Below are 14,865 nucleotides of genomic sequence, written 5' to 3'. Positions count from 1 at the left end.
CACCATCAAGGATAACTGGACTTTTAACATGGAGATTTTAATGTGCTTATAGAAAAAAACAGAAATTGTACTGATTGTAATGAACATGGGGAAAAAACAGCTGGATCTTGATCAGTTATACACAGACACATCTCTGGTGGAGGGAAGATAATTTTGAAGATTTTGAGGGAAGAAAATTTCAAATCTTACTGAGAATAAAAGAGTGATCTGTGAATGCTAACTGCCAGCCCCATACACTTATTTTCCTATCAGTCTAAATATTAATGAAATTATTCTACACATGTATTTGTTATAAGTATGTTAGGTTAAAAGGAAGATTTTCCATAGTAGATATATCTTTATTATATCATATAATTTGCTTTAAAGATATTGAGAAATATATATATAAGATTTCATTTTGCTTATTGTTGATATTAAAAAGCTTTTGATTCAGTAAGGTAAATCACTGACTTAAAATCTCTTTAACTGTCTCTTCCAACAAGGTAACCTCCCAATGTGTCTCTCATATATTTCAAAATTCTGCAAGATTCCTTGAAAATTGGTACAGTAAAGATTTCTCTTTTTGACAATTCAGTGTTCTCATAAAATAATGAGATAGTTTGTATGCTTTCCAAAGGTATTCTCCAGTGTATTGTAGGAGGTCCAACTTGAAAATAGATTCCTTATAAAAAGGTGGAGATCTTTAGATAATTTTCTTTGTGAGTGGCATTGTGGAATATTGGAGACAAATACTGCATGAATCCTATAATCATGCCTATCAGTTTTGCCTATCAGTGAGGTGGCACAGTGGATAAAATATTGGTTATGGAATGACTTATCTTCCTGAGTTCAAATCTGGCTTCAGACACTTAGAAGGTCTGTGACCCACACTTAACTATGTTTGCTTCAGGTTCCTTATTTGTCAAGTGATCTGGAGAAGAAAAGGGCAAACTACTCTAGTCTCTTTGCCAGGAAAATTTCAAAAGTGATCACTAAGAGTTTGGACATTACTCAACAACAACCGCTATATAGAGAAAATGAAGTGGATAACAGGATAACACATACTCATTGTCCAAACTGTGTGGTTGGATGGACTAACTGTAGATCTCCGCACCTGTCAGTCTGTATTTCTGGGATAGATAAATAGAATTTTTTAGATAATGAGCACTCTGATTTGAAAATAGAGAATAAGCTAGAAGTTCTTTGAATGACCTCAAACCCATATATTAGTATTAGCTATTTTACATTGCTTTGATGTGACTGCAAGTCATGAAAGATTATTTTTTCTCAGGGAAAGAGAAACTATCTACCCAGAGGGGAAATGGAGAATTAGATGGGAAGGACATGTGAAGACTGCAATACATTATAAATAAGAATTTTCATAGGAGAATTAGAGTAAATGATGTTATTAAAGAAATAATTGATCAAAGAAGTATATGGCAATAGGAAGACAATTTTATAGGTTTCATTTAATATCTACTTAACACTTATAAAAATCAAGGAAAATTCTAGTTTGGGTGAATTTTCTTGGGAAGGTATATACAAGTCCTGAAAAATGGATTATACTCTGCATTGCTAGTAGGAATGTTCATATTGGTGAAATCACTGGTCGTGTTCAATTGGGTAATTTGCATTTATATTCTTAGAACCAGCTCACTACTACTACTACTACTACTACTACTACTACTACTACTACTCTTCATTCTAGTGGTAGTTACAGTCTCGTAAATATCTTAGACTTGAAGAAAGGTTGTTATTCTATAACTATTGGAGTTGACTTTTGTTTGTATACATAGTACACACACATATATACATGTATGGACAGACATGTTTTCAGTGAAACAAACATGTTTTCAAACTTGAAGATTAACTATTCTAAGAAAGGTTTGATAAACTGTTAGAATTATTATTGTCTTCCAAAACATTCTAAATATTTATCTTTTAAATTGAATTAGTTAAATAATAATAATATTTTTGTATATTCTAACATATTTAGAGTGTTTACTGTGTGTCAGATACTATGCTTAAGTATCTAACTTTTTTTATCTCATTTCAATTTTCACAACAACCCTGGAGCTACATGCAATTATCATTCCCATTTAGCAGATGAGGATTTGAGGAAACTGGGATTAAGTAGACTTACCCAGATCATTTGCCTTATAAGTGTCTAAGACTGGCCTTGAACTGAGATCTGCTGATTCTCTCCTAGCACTCTATCCACTGTACTAACTAGCTGCTAATCAAACCATTCAGAAGGGGGGAAAAATCATACACTTAATTTTTTTCCATTTTGAAGTAGAAAATAAAATGTTTGTATCTTTTTTTATATTTGGCATTCTATATCTGCTAGATTTCTAATTCTGCCTTCAAATATTTAATCAGACTTAACCTAGAACATATTTTGTACTTCAGATAGTTTTATTTTCTTTCCATAGTATTCCCTGCAGTGATATTTTTAAAGTGATTTTTTTGTTTTGTCCTAAAGAAAAACTAACAGTTTCAGCATCGTCTATAAGGGATCAATTTTATTTACATTTTTTGAAATTCTGGAATACTTTAACCTTGATATACTTGGTGTATATTTTACATTTAGTTAGTCCAGGTTATAGAACTGAAGCATATTTTATAGTTAATAGAAATCTGAATCTTTTAAATTTTAGTCTTTTTTTCTCACTTTTAGTACTTTTAAAATGAATTGACAAAGACTCATTTTTAACTTGATAAAAGTTTAGAGTGACTTACTATGTTTTTCATCAGTGTTCAGCTGTGACTTGTGGGACTGATCTTAGCCTTTATGTCTAAATTTTATTTATTTTGAAAATAAGTGTGTTCATCATCCTAAACATTTTACATTCAGAAATGAGCCACATGTAGAAGTACACTTTTTGTTCTTGTTTTGTAGAATAGCACCATTGATTTATTAGCCAAGTCCCGGTGCTGTCTTGACAGTTGGTGAATGCCAAGCTCCCATAAATATTTATTATGACCTGACTGCAGCCAGAATTACAAAATCTTGGCACTCTAGACCTAGGAATTTGATCATGACGCTGTTCCCTGGGTATCTGCAGTAGGGGATGGGAAGGTATGCTTTTAGACATTGATAGATATTAGTGGACTCGGTATGATCCAGATCAGGTAATATGTTCTTTGATGCATCATGGATCATAATACTTGACTAGCCTTGCCTTCAGAGAAATGAGCAGTCTACAGTTTTTTTTTTTTTTTTTTTTTTTTTAGTTTACCCATTTGTAAAGAATATTCATTCAACATACATTTTTCTTAAGTGTCTACTCTGGGCAAGGTCTGTGTGAGAGATGAGACCAATGTGGATATCAGGCCCTCCGGCTTCCATTCTGTTTTTAAAAAAAAAGATAGAATCTTTACACAATAGATAATTAAATCCAGATTTTTGGAGGAGGTAAAGGACACTAATATATATTAATGCTTTAGAAAACATGGCAATAAACTATATATTTTTTAGATTTTTGGCAAAGGTGCAGGATTTTGATTCTCCCAGCAGACAACCTTTAGACTTTATGCAGTTTATTAGTTAAAATGAAACAAGTAATGTTAATTGTATCATTTGCCAGAAATAAATACTCTTGTTTGGTGATATTTTTTGATCAGTAGTAGATTAGCATAATGTCAAAATAATCTTTTATATGTGGGTTAGGTTTGCCCATGTGGTTGAGAGGGCCTTTTTAATCAGGGAAAAATGTTGTAAAACTTGGAGAACCAATAGGGAGACTTTATGTGCAGAATGGAAACATAGGGAAAAGATTAAATGTATATAGAAGTGAAATAAAATATAAAATCCTATTTCTCTTAAGCAGTATTCTTTTTCTCATATCTCCACTTAATTTTTTCCTTGTCCTTTGAGTTGAGAGGAAGTCATGGGCTATAATTAATTTGGAAAGAGAAAAGGTGTTTGAGCGGGTATCAAAGAATGGATTGTTAGTAAATTAGAAACTGCTTGAGCTCATTCTCCTGCAGAGAAAAAAAAAATTGTTAAATCCATCATGACTAGAGTAGATTGTAAAAAATATCAAGCTTTATTTTAATAATTTAAAATTTTTTATGATGAACTGAACATCAATTAAGTGAACATTTACTGTATAATATAAAGAAAGAATTGCATATGGAAATAAGAAATTGTTTAATTTTGAAAGTATAAAAATAAAATATTAAAATTTCACCTAGTACTTCAAAAAAATATTTATTTCAGTTCTGAGAGAATTCCAAAAATTACTCAGTTGTCTTAAAGAATTCTCATATATTTACACAATAGTATCCTCATTGTTTTTCTTTGATGCAGAATCTTCATGATCTTATGGATCTTTTAAAGATTAGTATTTAACTCTAAATAGTGTTAAATATTTTTTAACTTGCCGTGATCTTTGTACCTTTGCAGCATTAGTTGCCTAGAAGTCTAGATTTTTCTAGGCTTATTATTCTACTAGTAAACCAGTATGTTGTTTTTTGTTTTGGTTTTAGTGTGAGAGAATAACTAACATGGCCCCATGCTATTATTGCTCTGTAGCTGGCCAGATCGTTTTCTAGTACTAGTTCTTTACATGTTGCCCATGAACTTCAAAGGATTATGTTATTTCTTACAGAGAGAGATATAGTGTCATGGAGAGAACTCTGAACTTGGAGTCAGGAGATCTGGATTCAAATTTAGATCCTCTTATTACTGTGTAACTGCTCTATTTGCCCACTCTGAGTTGATTTCCTCTCATTTTGTAACCCTTAAACTACTGCTGAAGCAGAAGGAAGAGAAAAGATCAGGTGATTCCTTGAAGTCTGGCTAGAAGAGTTTTGGAAAGGAACATTAAATGTAGTACTTGACCTGCAAACAAATTGTTACAAGGCTGGAGAAAGAAAATAAATAGAATATGAATAGATGCAGCGGTAAAAGCCAAAGCATATCAAGCCCTGCTCATTGGACTCTGTTTAGGAGTACTTCATATTTTCTTTCTATAATGAACATATTATATTTGTTTATTGAATATTTATCTTAATACTTTTAGCTTTTTCTTTCAGTTTACCAGAAACATTGTATTTTAACTCTAAAGTATTTGCTTTCTATCCCAGAATGATATGAACTAAAAAATGCAATTAATATTCTCAGAATACTCTTCACATTCGTTACTAAAATATTAAATTGTACTGAACCTAAAATGAAATCCCATAGGACCCTTTGACAGTGAATTATTCACAATTATTCAGCATTTGATCTCAAAACCCATTGTGCTCTTTTTAACACAACTGATTCCATATTTCTGTAGTTTTACGTTACCTTAGATCACTGTAGTGCTGAGAAGAGATGCAAAACATTTTTAATAAAATGCTAGCAAGGAAATTACAGCAATAAATTACAAAGTTCATACACAATAATCAGGTGAGATTTATATGAGATATAGACTGATTTAATATTAAGGAAACTATTGGGGCAGCTAGGTGGCACAGTGGATAGAACACCCGGCCCTGGAGTCAGGAGTACCTGAGTTCAAATCTGGCCTCAGACACTTAATGCTGTGTGGCCTTGGGCAAACCACTTAACCCCATTGCCTAGCAAAAACTTAAAAACAAACAAACAAAAAACAACTGAGCGTAATTGATGGTATCATTTTAAAAAATCATATCATTGTATCAGTATATTAAAACACTATTAAAAACACTAGAAAGTACAGGAATCATTGGAGCCTTTCCTAAAATGATTAGTATCTATCTAAAACCAATATCAAAGCATTATCTGTAATTTAGAATAAACTCAAAACCTTCCCAATAAGCTCAGGAGTAAAGCAGGGATGCTCATTTTCTCTGCTGTTATTCAGTACTCTTTTGAAAAATGCTAGTTATGGTAATAAGACAAGGAAAAGAAATTGAAGAAAAAATAGTGAAGAAATAAAGCCATCACTCTTCGCAGATGATACTTAGAAAACCCTAGAGAGGGCAGCTAGGTGGCTCAGTGGATAGAGCACTGGCCCTGGAGTCAGGAGTACCTGAGTTTAAATCCGGCCTCAGACACTTAATAATTACCTGTGTGGCCTTGGGCAAGTCACTTAACCCCATTGCCTTGCAAACCAAAGAAAAGAGAAAAGAAAACCCTAGAGAATCTACTAAAAAAACGAGTTGAAATAATTAACTTAAGCAAAGTTGCAGGATATAAAATAAGCACAACACATTTCTATGTTCTGCCAATGAAACCCAACAGCAGGAGATAGAGATGTTTGATTTAGAATGACAGCAGACAATATAATCTATCAGTCAAGACAACCCAGGGGTAATATTAAGGCAATTACAAAATGCTTTTCACCAAAATAGAGATCTAAACAGTTGGAGAGATATTGCTTGCTCCTGAGTAATCTGAATAATAAAAATGACACCTCTATCTAAGCTAATTTATTCCATACCATACCCAAACTACCAAAGATTTATAGAGCAAAATTCATCTGGAAGAAGCAAAGATCAAGGATATAAAGGGAATAAATAAAAATCAATAAAATCAACAAAAATACTGTGTGAAGGGAGGCAGTCTAGTAGTTCCAGATTCAAACTATATTACAAAGCAGTAATCATCAACCCAATCTGGTATTTGCTAATAAATAAACTGTTGGGTCAGTGAAAATACAGTACATAATGCATATGCAGTACATAATAGTAAATGACTATAATAATCTAGTATTTGATAAACCCAAAGATCCAAGCTTTTGAGCCAAGAACTCATCATTTGACAAAAATTGCTGAAAAAGCTGGAAAGCAGTTTGGCAAAAATTAGGCAAAGACCAATATCTCATACTATGTCAGGATAAAGTCAAAATGGATAAATTTAGGCATTAAGGCTGGTGGTCATAAGTAGAATTTAGGGGAGTATAGAAAAATATATTTGTCAGATCTCTAGATAGAAGAAAGTTTATGAGCAAACAAAATGGAAAGGATGACAAGTAAAATAGATAATTTTGACTTCATTAAAATTTAAAAGTTTTCAAAGAAAACCAATACAGCTAAAGCCAATATTAGAAAAATTGAGATAAATTTTATAGTAGGAAGGGCCTTCTTTCTCAAATATATAGGCAATGGAGCCAAATTTGTAAAAAATAAGCCATTCCCTAGTTGATAAATGGTCAAAACATGATCAGACAGTTTTCAGAAGATATCAAAGCTATTAAAGGTCACAAAAAAAATGCTCTGAATCACTACTGGTTAGAAAAGTGCAGATTAAAACAACTCTCGAAATACTACTAATTATCTAGCAATTGGCTGTCATGGTTGAAAAGGAATGCCAAGTGCCAGTGGGGTTATGGAAGAATTGTGGAAGCTGGAGTTGTGGTTTGATCCATTATTCAGGAGAGCAATTTGGAAAGGCTTTGCAATTGTGTATCCTTTGACAGTAGCAATGCTGCTACTAGGTCTTTCCCAAAAGAGATCAAAGAAAAGATAAAAGGAACTATTTTTACAAAAATATTTGTAGCAGCTCTTTTTGTAGTGTCAAATAATTGGAAATTGAGGGAATACTCATCTATTGGGGAATCATTGAATAAGTTGTGGTATATGGTTGTGATGGAGTACTATTGTGCTGTAAAAAATGACAAGCAGGATTCCAGAAAAGCCTGGGAAGACTTATGTTCTCATACTAAGTGAAGTAAGCAGAATCAAGCATTGTATTCAGAGAGAGAGAGGCTGGATTTGATCTCAGGTTCTCATGACTCCAGGGCTACTGCTCTATCCCCTGCGCCACCTAGCTGCCTCCTGAACTTATTTTTATTATTTTGTTTATGTTTTCCTTTTCAACATGGCTTATATGGAAATATATTCTTGATATTATCTTGATATGGTAGGAGGGAGAGAGAGTTTGAAACTCAAAATTTCTAAAAATTGTTAAAATTTGCTAAAATTTTACATGTAATTTGGAAATTTAACAGAATAAACTCTAATTTTTCTTCTCTACTCAGCTGATATTTATGAATTTACCAGGATTATACGGTTCTGCATTAGGTGGTGCTGTAACTTTGTTTTCTTTTCAGAAATTTGAAATCAGCACTATTATTTTTATAGCAGATTTTATGTTTTTAAAAAGGTAGGCATAAATGTATAAAAGGGAGTTGATTCCCTTCATAACCTTTATTAAAACAGGTATAACAAGTTTCCTTTAGTATTTATTTTGCAAAATGTTGCTTTTGACTTCTTCCACTTAATTTTTTATATTGGTAGTTTTTCCATTATTTTCTTTAAGAAACTGACGTAGTTACTGTTCAGAGATAAACATTTCCCAAGAATGGATTAATAATTGTCAATTCTTTTTCCCTCTTTTATGTCACTTACTTATGTCAAGAATAGTAGTAGAACATGGTTATCTTTATTTTTCAGGGAAGAAAAAATCCCAGGAAGGTAAAAATAAGACAAACAAGACTGGAGACAAAGGAAAACTAAAGAAAGGTGAAACTGACTCAGCTTCTGCAAACATGAGGGATTCTGAAGAAGGTAAGTCTTTTGATCTGGGATTTAAAATTGACCTCAAAAAGTAGAAAATAAGACTTGACCATGTCTGACTTCATTTTCAATTACTTGCACTATTGGTATTTTGCCTTCTTGAGAACTTTTCAAAGAAGGATAATGGAGGGACGGTGAATTTTAATTACTTCTGGTGATCTAATTTTAATCTTGCCTAGATAATAATAGGTAATATGGAAAATAAAGAAAATGATATAGAGACACTTTTGAAATTTGGGACCAGCCTCTGATACATATGAGTGTGAGCAAGCGTATGTGATCTTGTAACTTCTCAAGACACCAGGCAAGAACCAAGACCAGTAGTTAAAAGGAGAGTGTTGCTCTAACAGCAAAAGCAACAACCAGCTTAGGTGTGGAGGTATTTCTATAGAATGAAGGTATTTATTAAAAGTACTTGCCTACTATGAATCAGACCCTATGTTAAGGGCATCAGGAGTATTTTTTGGTCCCTGCAATAATCCTGGAATGTAGGCATTGTTTTTATCCCTTTTGTAGATGAGGAAATGGAGGCAGACACATGTTAAGTAATTTGTTCAGGATCACACAGCTAATGTGGGAGGCCTGATGGGAATTTAGATCTTTTGACTATTCACTGCACTATCTAGCTGCCTCTGAAGAAAGAAAAGGTTTGTGTAAATGAAAATGTTTGATGACTTAAATAGCATCAAGTATTTTTCATTTTTACTGTCTATGTAGCTACTCTGAGGCCTAAATATTTTTAGTACCATGGCTCTTTCAGATAACATGCTTATAAAACTGATACAGGTGTTTTTTGCTTCACAATTCCTAGGATATAGGAGTTAGACTCTTTAAAGTGGATAGATCTTACTGATCTATCAGTAAACACCCCCCCCCCCCTTTAATGCAATGAAGAAACTAAGACTTAGGTAGCTTAAGTGCTTCCTTCACAGGTTAACAAACAGGGATTTGAACTCTTGATTTCAAAACCAGTTATCTGTCCACTATGAGAGTCTTGATGGTATTTGAATTTTCTTTATAGTTCCCCATTAATTGTCTTACTGTTTTGTATTCCTACAATTTAGACCTTCAAGTCACCTGATCAGTCCTAATCCTCACACTTGGCAGAGGTGAATGAGGCCAAGAAAGTTGCCTGCAGTCAATCTATCTGTGTCTGTCTGTCTGTCTGTCTGTCTGTCTCTCTCTCTCTCTCATACACATGCACATCTCATTTGTTAGGTTATAAAATGAAGACAAAAAAGTAGTTTATTCAACTCCCCTTTGTTTATATGGGCTCTAAAATGAAATCATAATGATTTTCAGATTCATTTATAAAGAACAACTCTGGAAGAAAAGTCTCCTTTTACAATCCTTTCCACAGTATTATCACTGGTGGTGACATTTATAGAGAATTATAAATCTACATGATGATTAATAAAAAGCACCCAGAACTTTAGATTTATCAAAGTAGGAGACAAGGATTTTGCTGAGAAAACTGTCAGAACAGGTGAGAGAACATTACACCACTCAATTTTGTGACAGTATTTTCAGGTGAAAAATACTGTTTTAAAAGATTACATTCAATAGTGCTCATTTTTCCAGTATAGTATTAGATTTTTGAAACCGTTCTGTCTTTGAAGTGAGAGATTCAGTTAATATTTTTAGGACACTTATCCAACTGTTTCAAAGCATGTGTAGTACTTCCCTGGAGCTGTCATATCTTATTTGACAAGTGATGGGCATGATGAGTGAATAATTCTGTCTTTTTTTGTTCATTAAACAGTTTTTGCTTGCTCCATGTTTGTACTTCATGTTCTTTCTAGGGTAGAAACTAAAGAACTTGCTTCAGATTCATGGAGACTATTTTTGGTTCTCCTTTATAGTTTAATAGAGCTGAATAGTTTTTGGCTTTTATTGCTTTGTACACTACTGTCTTGAAGTGTTAAGTGCCAAGTCTGGCATTGTTTACTTAAATAGCACTTTATTTCCTCCTAAATATATTCTTCTTGCCTATGTTAAAATCAAATTAATATTGGTGTGTAATAGCTATTGATTAGAAACTCCAAATTTGAAGAGATTGTTTTATTTTCTTTTGTCTCTTTTTAGCAACATCCTGTGTGGAAATTTTGGTTGAGAGAGGTCACAAATAAGCTTCTCTTTGAAATTAGCATTATTGGACCATTGTTTTTCTCATTTTGTGGAAAGTTCATGGAAATGGAATTCATGAAATTTGCCTTGAGGAGGAAGAAACAGCTGGCTTTTTATTTAAAGGAGAAAACTTTACACCTAGCACATACACTGACTTTATAACTTTTCAGTTAAAATTCTGCTCTCCCATTATCTGATGTCCCTAGCATTTTCTTCCTTTTCCCTCCTGGTGACTATGTCCTACAACTCTACTCTTCATTCTCAGTGTTCTTTGCATTGGATTTATAATTTAGATATATTAGAACGGGAAGAAAAACAAGACTGATAACCTAGGAAAAAAAGGGAGAGGTTGACATAAATGAATAAGGATGGATATAATTTCAGGAAGTAGATACGTGCTTTCATTGCTGTGGGAAAATTCTTCGTGAAGAAAGTTCTAATAGTGCAGATCTGTACCTTCTCTGCAGCTTGTAGTTTTCAAGATTTGCCTAGAACTTCAAGAGATTAAATAAGTTGGCCAGAGTTAGTGTGGGTTAGAGTCAAGGTTTGAACCCAGGTCTTAAGGGCTTTGAAGTCATGCCCTTATTCCCTGTATCTTACTGCTACATAATTGAATACTAGTATTCAGTCCAGTTCAGTTATCTGTTATTAATATAGGCACTCCCTGCATAGATATAGATGACAATCTCTGATTGTCTTTGCTAAATTGTTTTTTAATTACTGAGACAGAAGAAATTCATTACTTTTCATCCAGTCTAATGTGTGCTAATACTTCAGTGGTAATACCAAATATTTATTGCTTATGTTAAGGTAATAATTTAGATTTTGAAGAAATTGGTTTAGTGTTCCTTCTTCAAATTTGCATAGTAAAAGTTGGCATTCTTTACCAAGGAGGACAAATACAGTAATTGGTATTCCTAATTCACTGATATACCCTCAAAGATGTCATATATAGATTCAAAGATAGTTATTTCACATGACTTTTTTGACTTATGGAATAACATGAGAATAAAAGTCCAGATAAGAGAAGAAAACAAATCTTGTCATGTGTGGGTAAAGAGAAAAAAAAAGGAAATTGTAGGTGTTTTAAGGATTATGTGAGCAATTGAAAAAAGTTCCTGCTAATGAAATCAGACTCAGAGAGACAATGACAAAAATGTAAATCAAGCATCATTTTGAAATGATTTTAAGTAAACCCTGGAGAGTTCCCCTTTTAGATCAAAACAACAATTTTTATAATTTTTGAAAATATAGAAGTGGGTTTCTGATTTTGGGGGGGAATATGGATTAAATTAAAAGGTCCAATTCTTGCTAGCTTGCTTTTCTTTCTCCTCTGGTCCTTTCTGAGCCACCACTCCTGCTTTTCTTCTCCTTGGCAATCAGAACTGTTGAATTCTTCCTAAATAATCGATGTACAGTTACCATTATGTCTGTCTATATTTCTGTCAGATGGCTCAGGTACTTTCCATGGCTCTTGCTATTTCTGTTGTGATAGCATAATACCATGTTATCAGTAGTACTTCATAAATTTCTGGGGCTTAAAAATTTCATTACTTGGGGTGGCCTGATCCTTTGAACTGAACTAGACTTGGTTTTGTTTGGAAAAAGTGTCTTTTGCCAGGCTTAGACAACTTAAGTGTATGTTCTCTGCTGGTTTAGCCTATGAGGACCCAATGTTATCACCATAGCATGACTGGATTAATACTGACAATTCTAGATGGGATGCAAGGCAGAAGGTATTTTATTCTTTTTTATAGATTTGGAAACTGAGGTAAGTTTTCTAAAGGTCACACAAATTTAACGTCAGCTGGGACTTGAAACCAGTATTCTGACTTTTAAAGTTCAACAATACCACATGTTGCCTTTTTTTTTGAGTTTTTTTGTAAGGCAATGGGGTTAAGTGGCTTGCCCAAGGCCACACAGCTAGGTAATTATTAAGTGTCTGAAGTCGGATTTGAACTCAGGTACTCCTGACTCCAGGGTCGTTGCTCTATCCACTGTACCACCTAGCCGCCCCACATGTTGCCTTTCCCTGAAATTGTAATTTTTAACTAGCTATTGCTTCCATTTTTTCTGCATATTCATACTATATGATTTTAGATTTGAGGGAGTTCTTTGTTATCTTGGAGATCATAAAACCCAAAAATATCCAAGTATTGAAAAATTGAGAGAATTGTATGTATATGCAGGTATACTTGTATTATCTTTGTGTATTTGTATTATCTAATCATAATTTCCTTTAGATGATAAATATATTTCTACTTTCTGGTATTTTTTTCATTTTAATAACAAAAGGATATTTCTACATAAGGAAGAGGTTAATTTTCCCAGTTCTTTCAGCAAAGGTCTAAGAGCTGTGAAAAACAAAGGGCCCAAATAAATGATGGAATCACCATCTATTCAATATTTTATAGTCTCCTTTTTCTTTATTAGTAAATACTGTCTTCTGGTTTTGGTTCTGAATACTGACATCCAATAATTTAATAGATCTTTTGTCTTTACTGTACTGTGAATACAGTACCCTTTTCTTGGTATAGATTGCAAAGCATCCTATTTGAATTCTGCTTCTGTCACTCATTCTCTGTTGAGACTTTGGGTAATTAGACCTTAAGTTACCTGCTCTGGAACATAAGGTCATTAGTCCCTTCCAGTTCTATTTTCCATACCATCACAGTGATTCCTAATTCTATTTTTCATGGAGCAAAATAGTTTACTGTACAGACCAATAGGTTTCTGACCAGGGTTTTAGGAAATATTTGGAGAAGGTAACTTTCATCTTCACAAAAATAATATTCTGTAAATTTGAAATTACATAAATACAAAGAACAAAAAAATTTCATAAAATGTTAAGTTCCTAGGTTTTAGGATGCTTGTAGCTTCTTTACAGCAAGGTGCAGATAGCCACATTGATTCTTGTCTTACTTTGAAGTCTTGCATATTTAAATGTTCTGTTAATTAAAATTCTGCTCATCATAGTGCTACTGACAAAACACTGAGTAGAAGATTTTACACAGACCACAAAAACTGTACCATCTCTTTTCAAAAGGAGATGAAATACTGGGAAGAAAAATTCCACTTTTCTCCTCAAGCTTTCTCCTCCCTCCTTTCCCACAAAACTCCTTTCCTCCTACTTGACTGAATAATTGATGTCATCTGTTAGTAACTTGCCTTTTTCTTTCTTTGTTCATACCTTAAACCCATTCTTAACATTATTCTCCCCCCCCCCCAATCCTGTCCCTCTTTACTCCAATCTCAAAATAAGGTGTTCCTTTTTTGTTAAGGCCATACTTTTATTTGTGCTCTTGGTGAACTTGTCCCTTTGATTATCATTTCTCCCTACTTCAATTGCCTTTTTCCTTCACTGCCCTACTAATATGCTCTGCTCTTCTTCCTCCTAAAATTCACTCACTTTACTTGACCCTACCATCTCCTTAAACTCTTATTTTTTATCTCATTAGAAGAAAGCAAAACAACTGTGTTTTGGTAAACAGTTCCTAATCTCCCACTCAGTTTTCACCCATTTCCATTAATGAATTTGTAATTGTTAAATATGATTTTTCCCTTAATCATCATTATTCATAGTATCAATATTTGCAAGTTTTTACACTAGTGACCATCTTTCTAAATACTCTTTCTTCCCTTGGATTTCATGGCTCTGGTTTCTTCTGCTTCTCTGATGTGTCTGACTGTTCCTTCCCAGATTCCTTTGCTGTTTTCATCAACTACTAAGGTTTGATAAAGATATTCATAGAAGAGTTGTGGGGGAAAACTTGGCTTGAGGGTTTTAATAGCTATATGGCTGGGGGAAAAATCACGTAATCTTTCTTGGCTTAAGTTTTCTCATCTTTATAATGGATTATTTTGGAGAAAATGTTTTGTAAACTTTGTGTTCATTAATGTGAAGTAGTTATGCAATTCTAATAGTAAGACAATAGAGTTAAAAGGAGTTATGTTATTGGCTATGATTTTTTTTTAAAGATTTTGAGTTTTACAATTTTTCCCCTAATCTTACTTCCCTTCCCCAACCCCCCCCCGAAGGCAATTTGCCAGTCTTTACATTGTTTCCATGGTATACATTGTTCCAAATTGAGTGTGATGAGAGTGAAATCATGTTTTTTTGTTGTTGTTTTTACGTTTTTGCAAGGCAAATGGGGTTAAGTGGCTTGCCCAAGGCCACACAACTAGGTAATTATTGTCTGAGTCAGGATTTGAACCCAGGTACTCCTGACTCCAGGGCCAGTGCTTTATCCACTGCACCACCTAGCC

At 33.4% G+C, this 14,865-nt stretch overlaps 1 protein-coding gene across 7 annotated transcripts in view; it reads left to right on the top strand.

Annotated features, from left to right (window-relative positions):
- Positions 1-14,865, top strand: part of PRDM2 (PR/SET domain 2) — a 138,737-nt gene that overhangs the window by 112,229 nt on the left and 11,643 nt on the right. For all 7 annotated transcript variants that reach the window (XM_074218393.1, XM_074218395.1, XM_074218392.1 and 4 more), the window contains one exon: positions 8,350-8,463. In XM_074218393.1, coding sequence (XP_074074494.1) covers positions 8,350-8,463 — 114 coding nt within the window. The remainder of the gene's footprint in view (positions 1-8,349; positions 8,464-14,865) is intronic.

Source organism: Macrotis lagotis, chromosome 1, assembly GCF_037893015.1.
Source record: "Macrotis lagotis isolate mMagLag1 chromosome 1, bilby.v1.9.chrom.fasta, whole genome shotgun sequence".
Lineage (NCBI taxonomy): Eukaryota > Metazoa > Chordata > Mammalia > Peramelemorphia > Peramelidae > Macrotis > Macrotis lagotis.
Note: the sequence above shows the minus strand (reverse complement) of the source record. Positions and strands in the feature narration are given on the sequence as shown.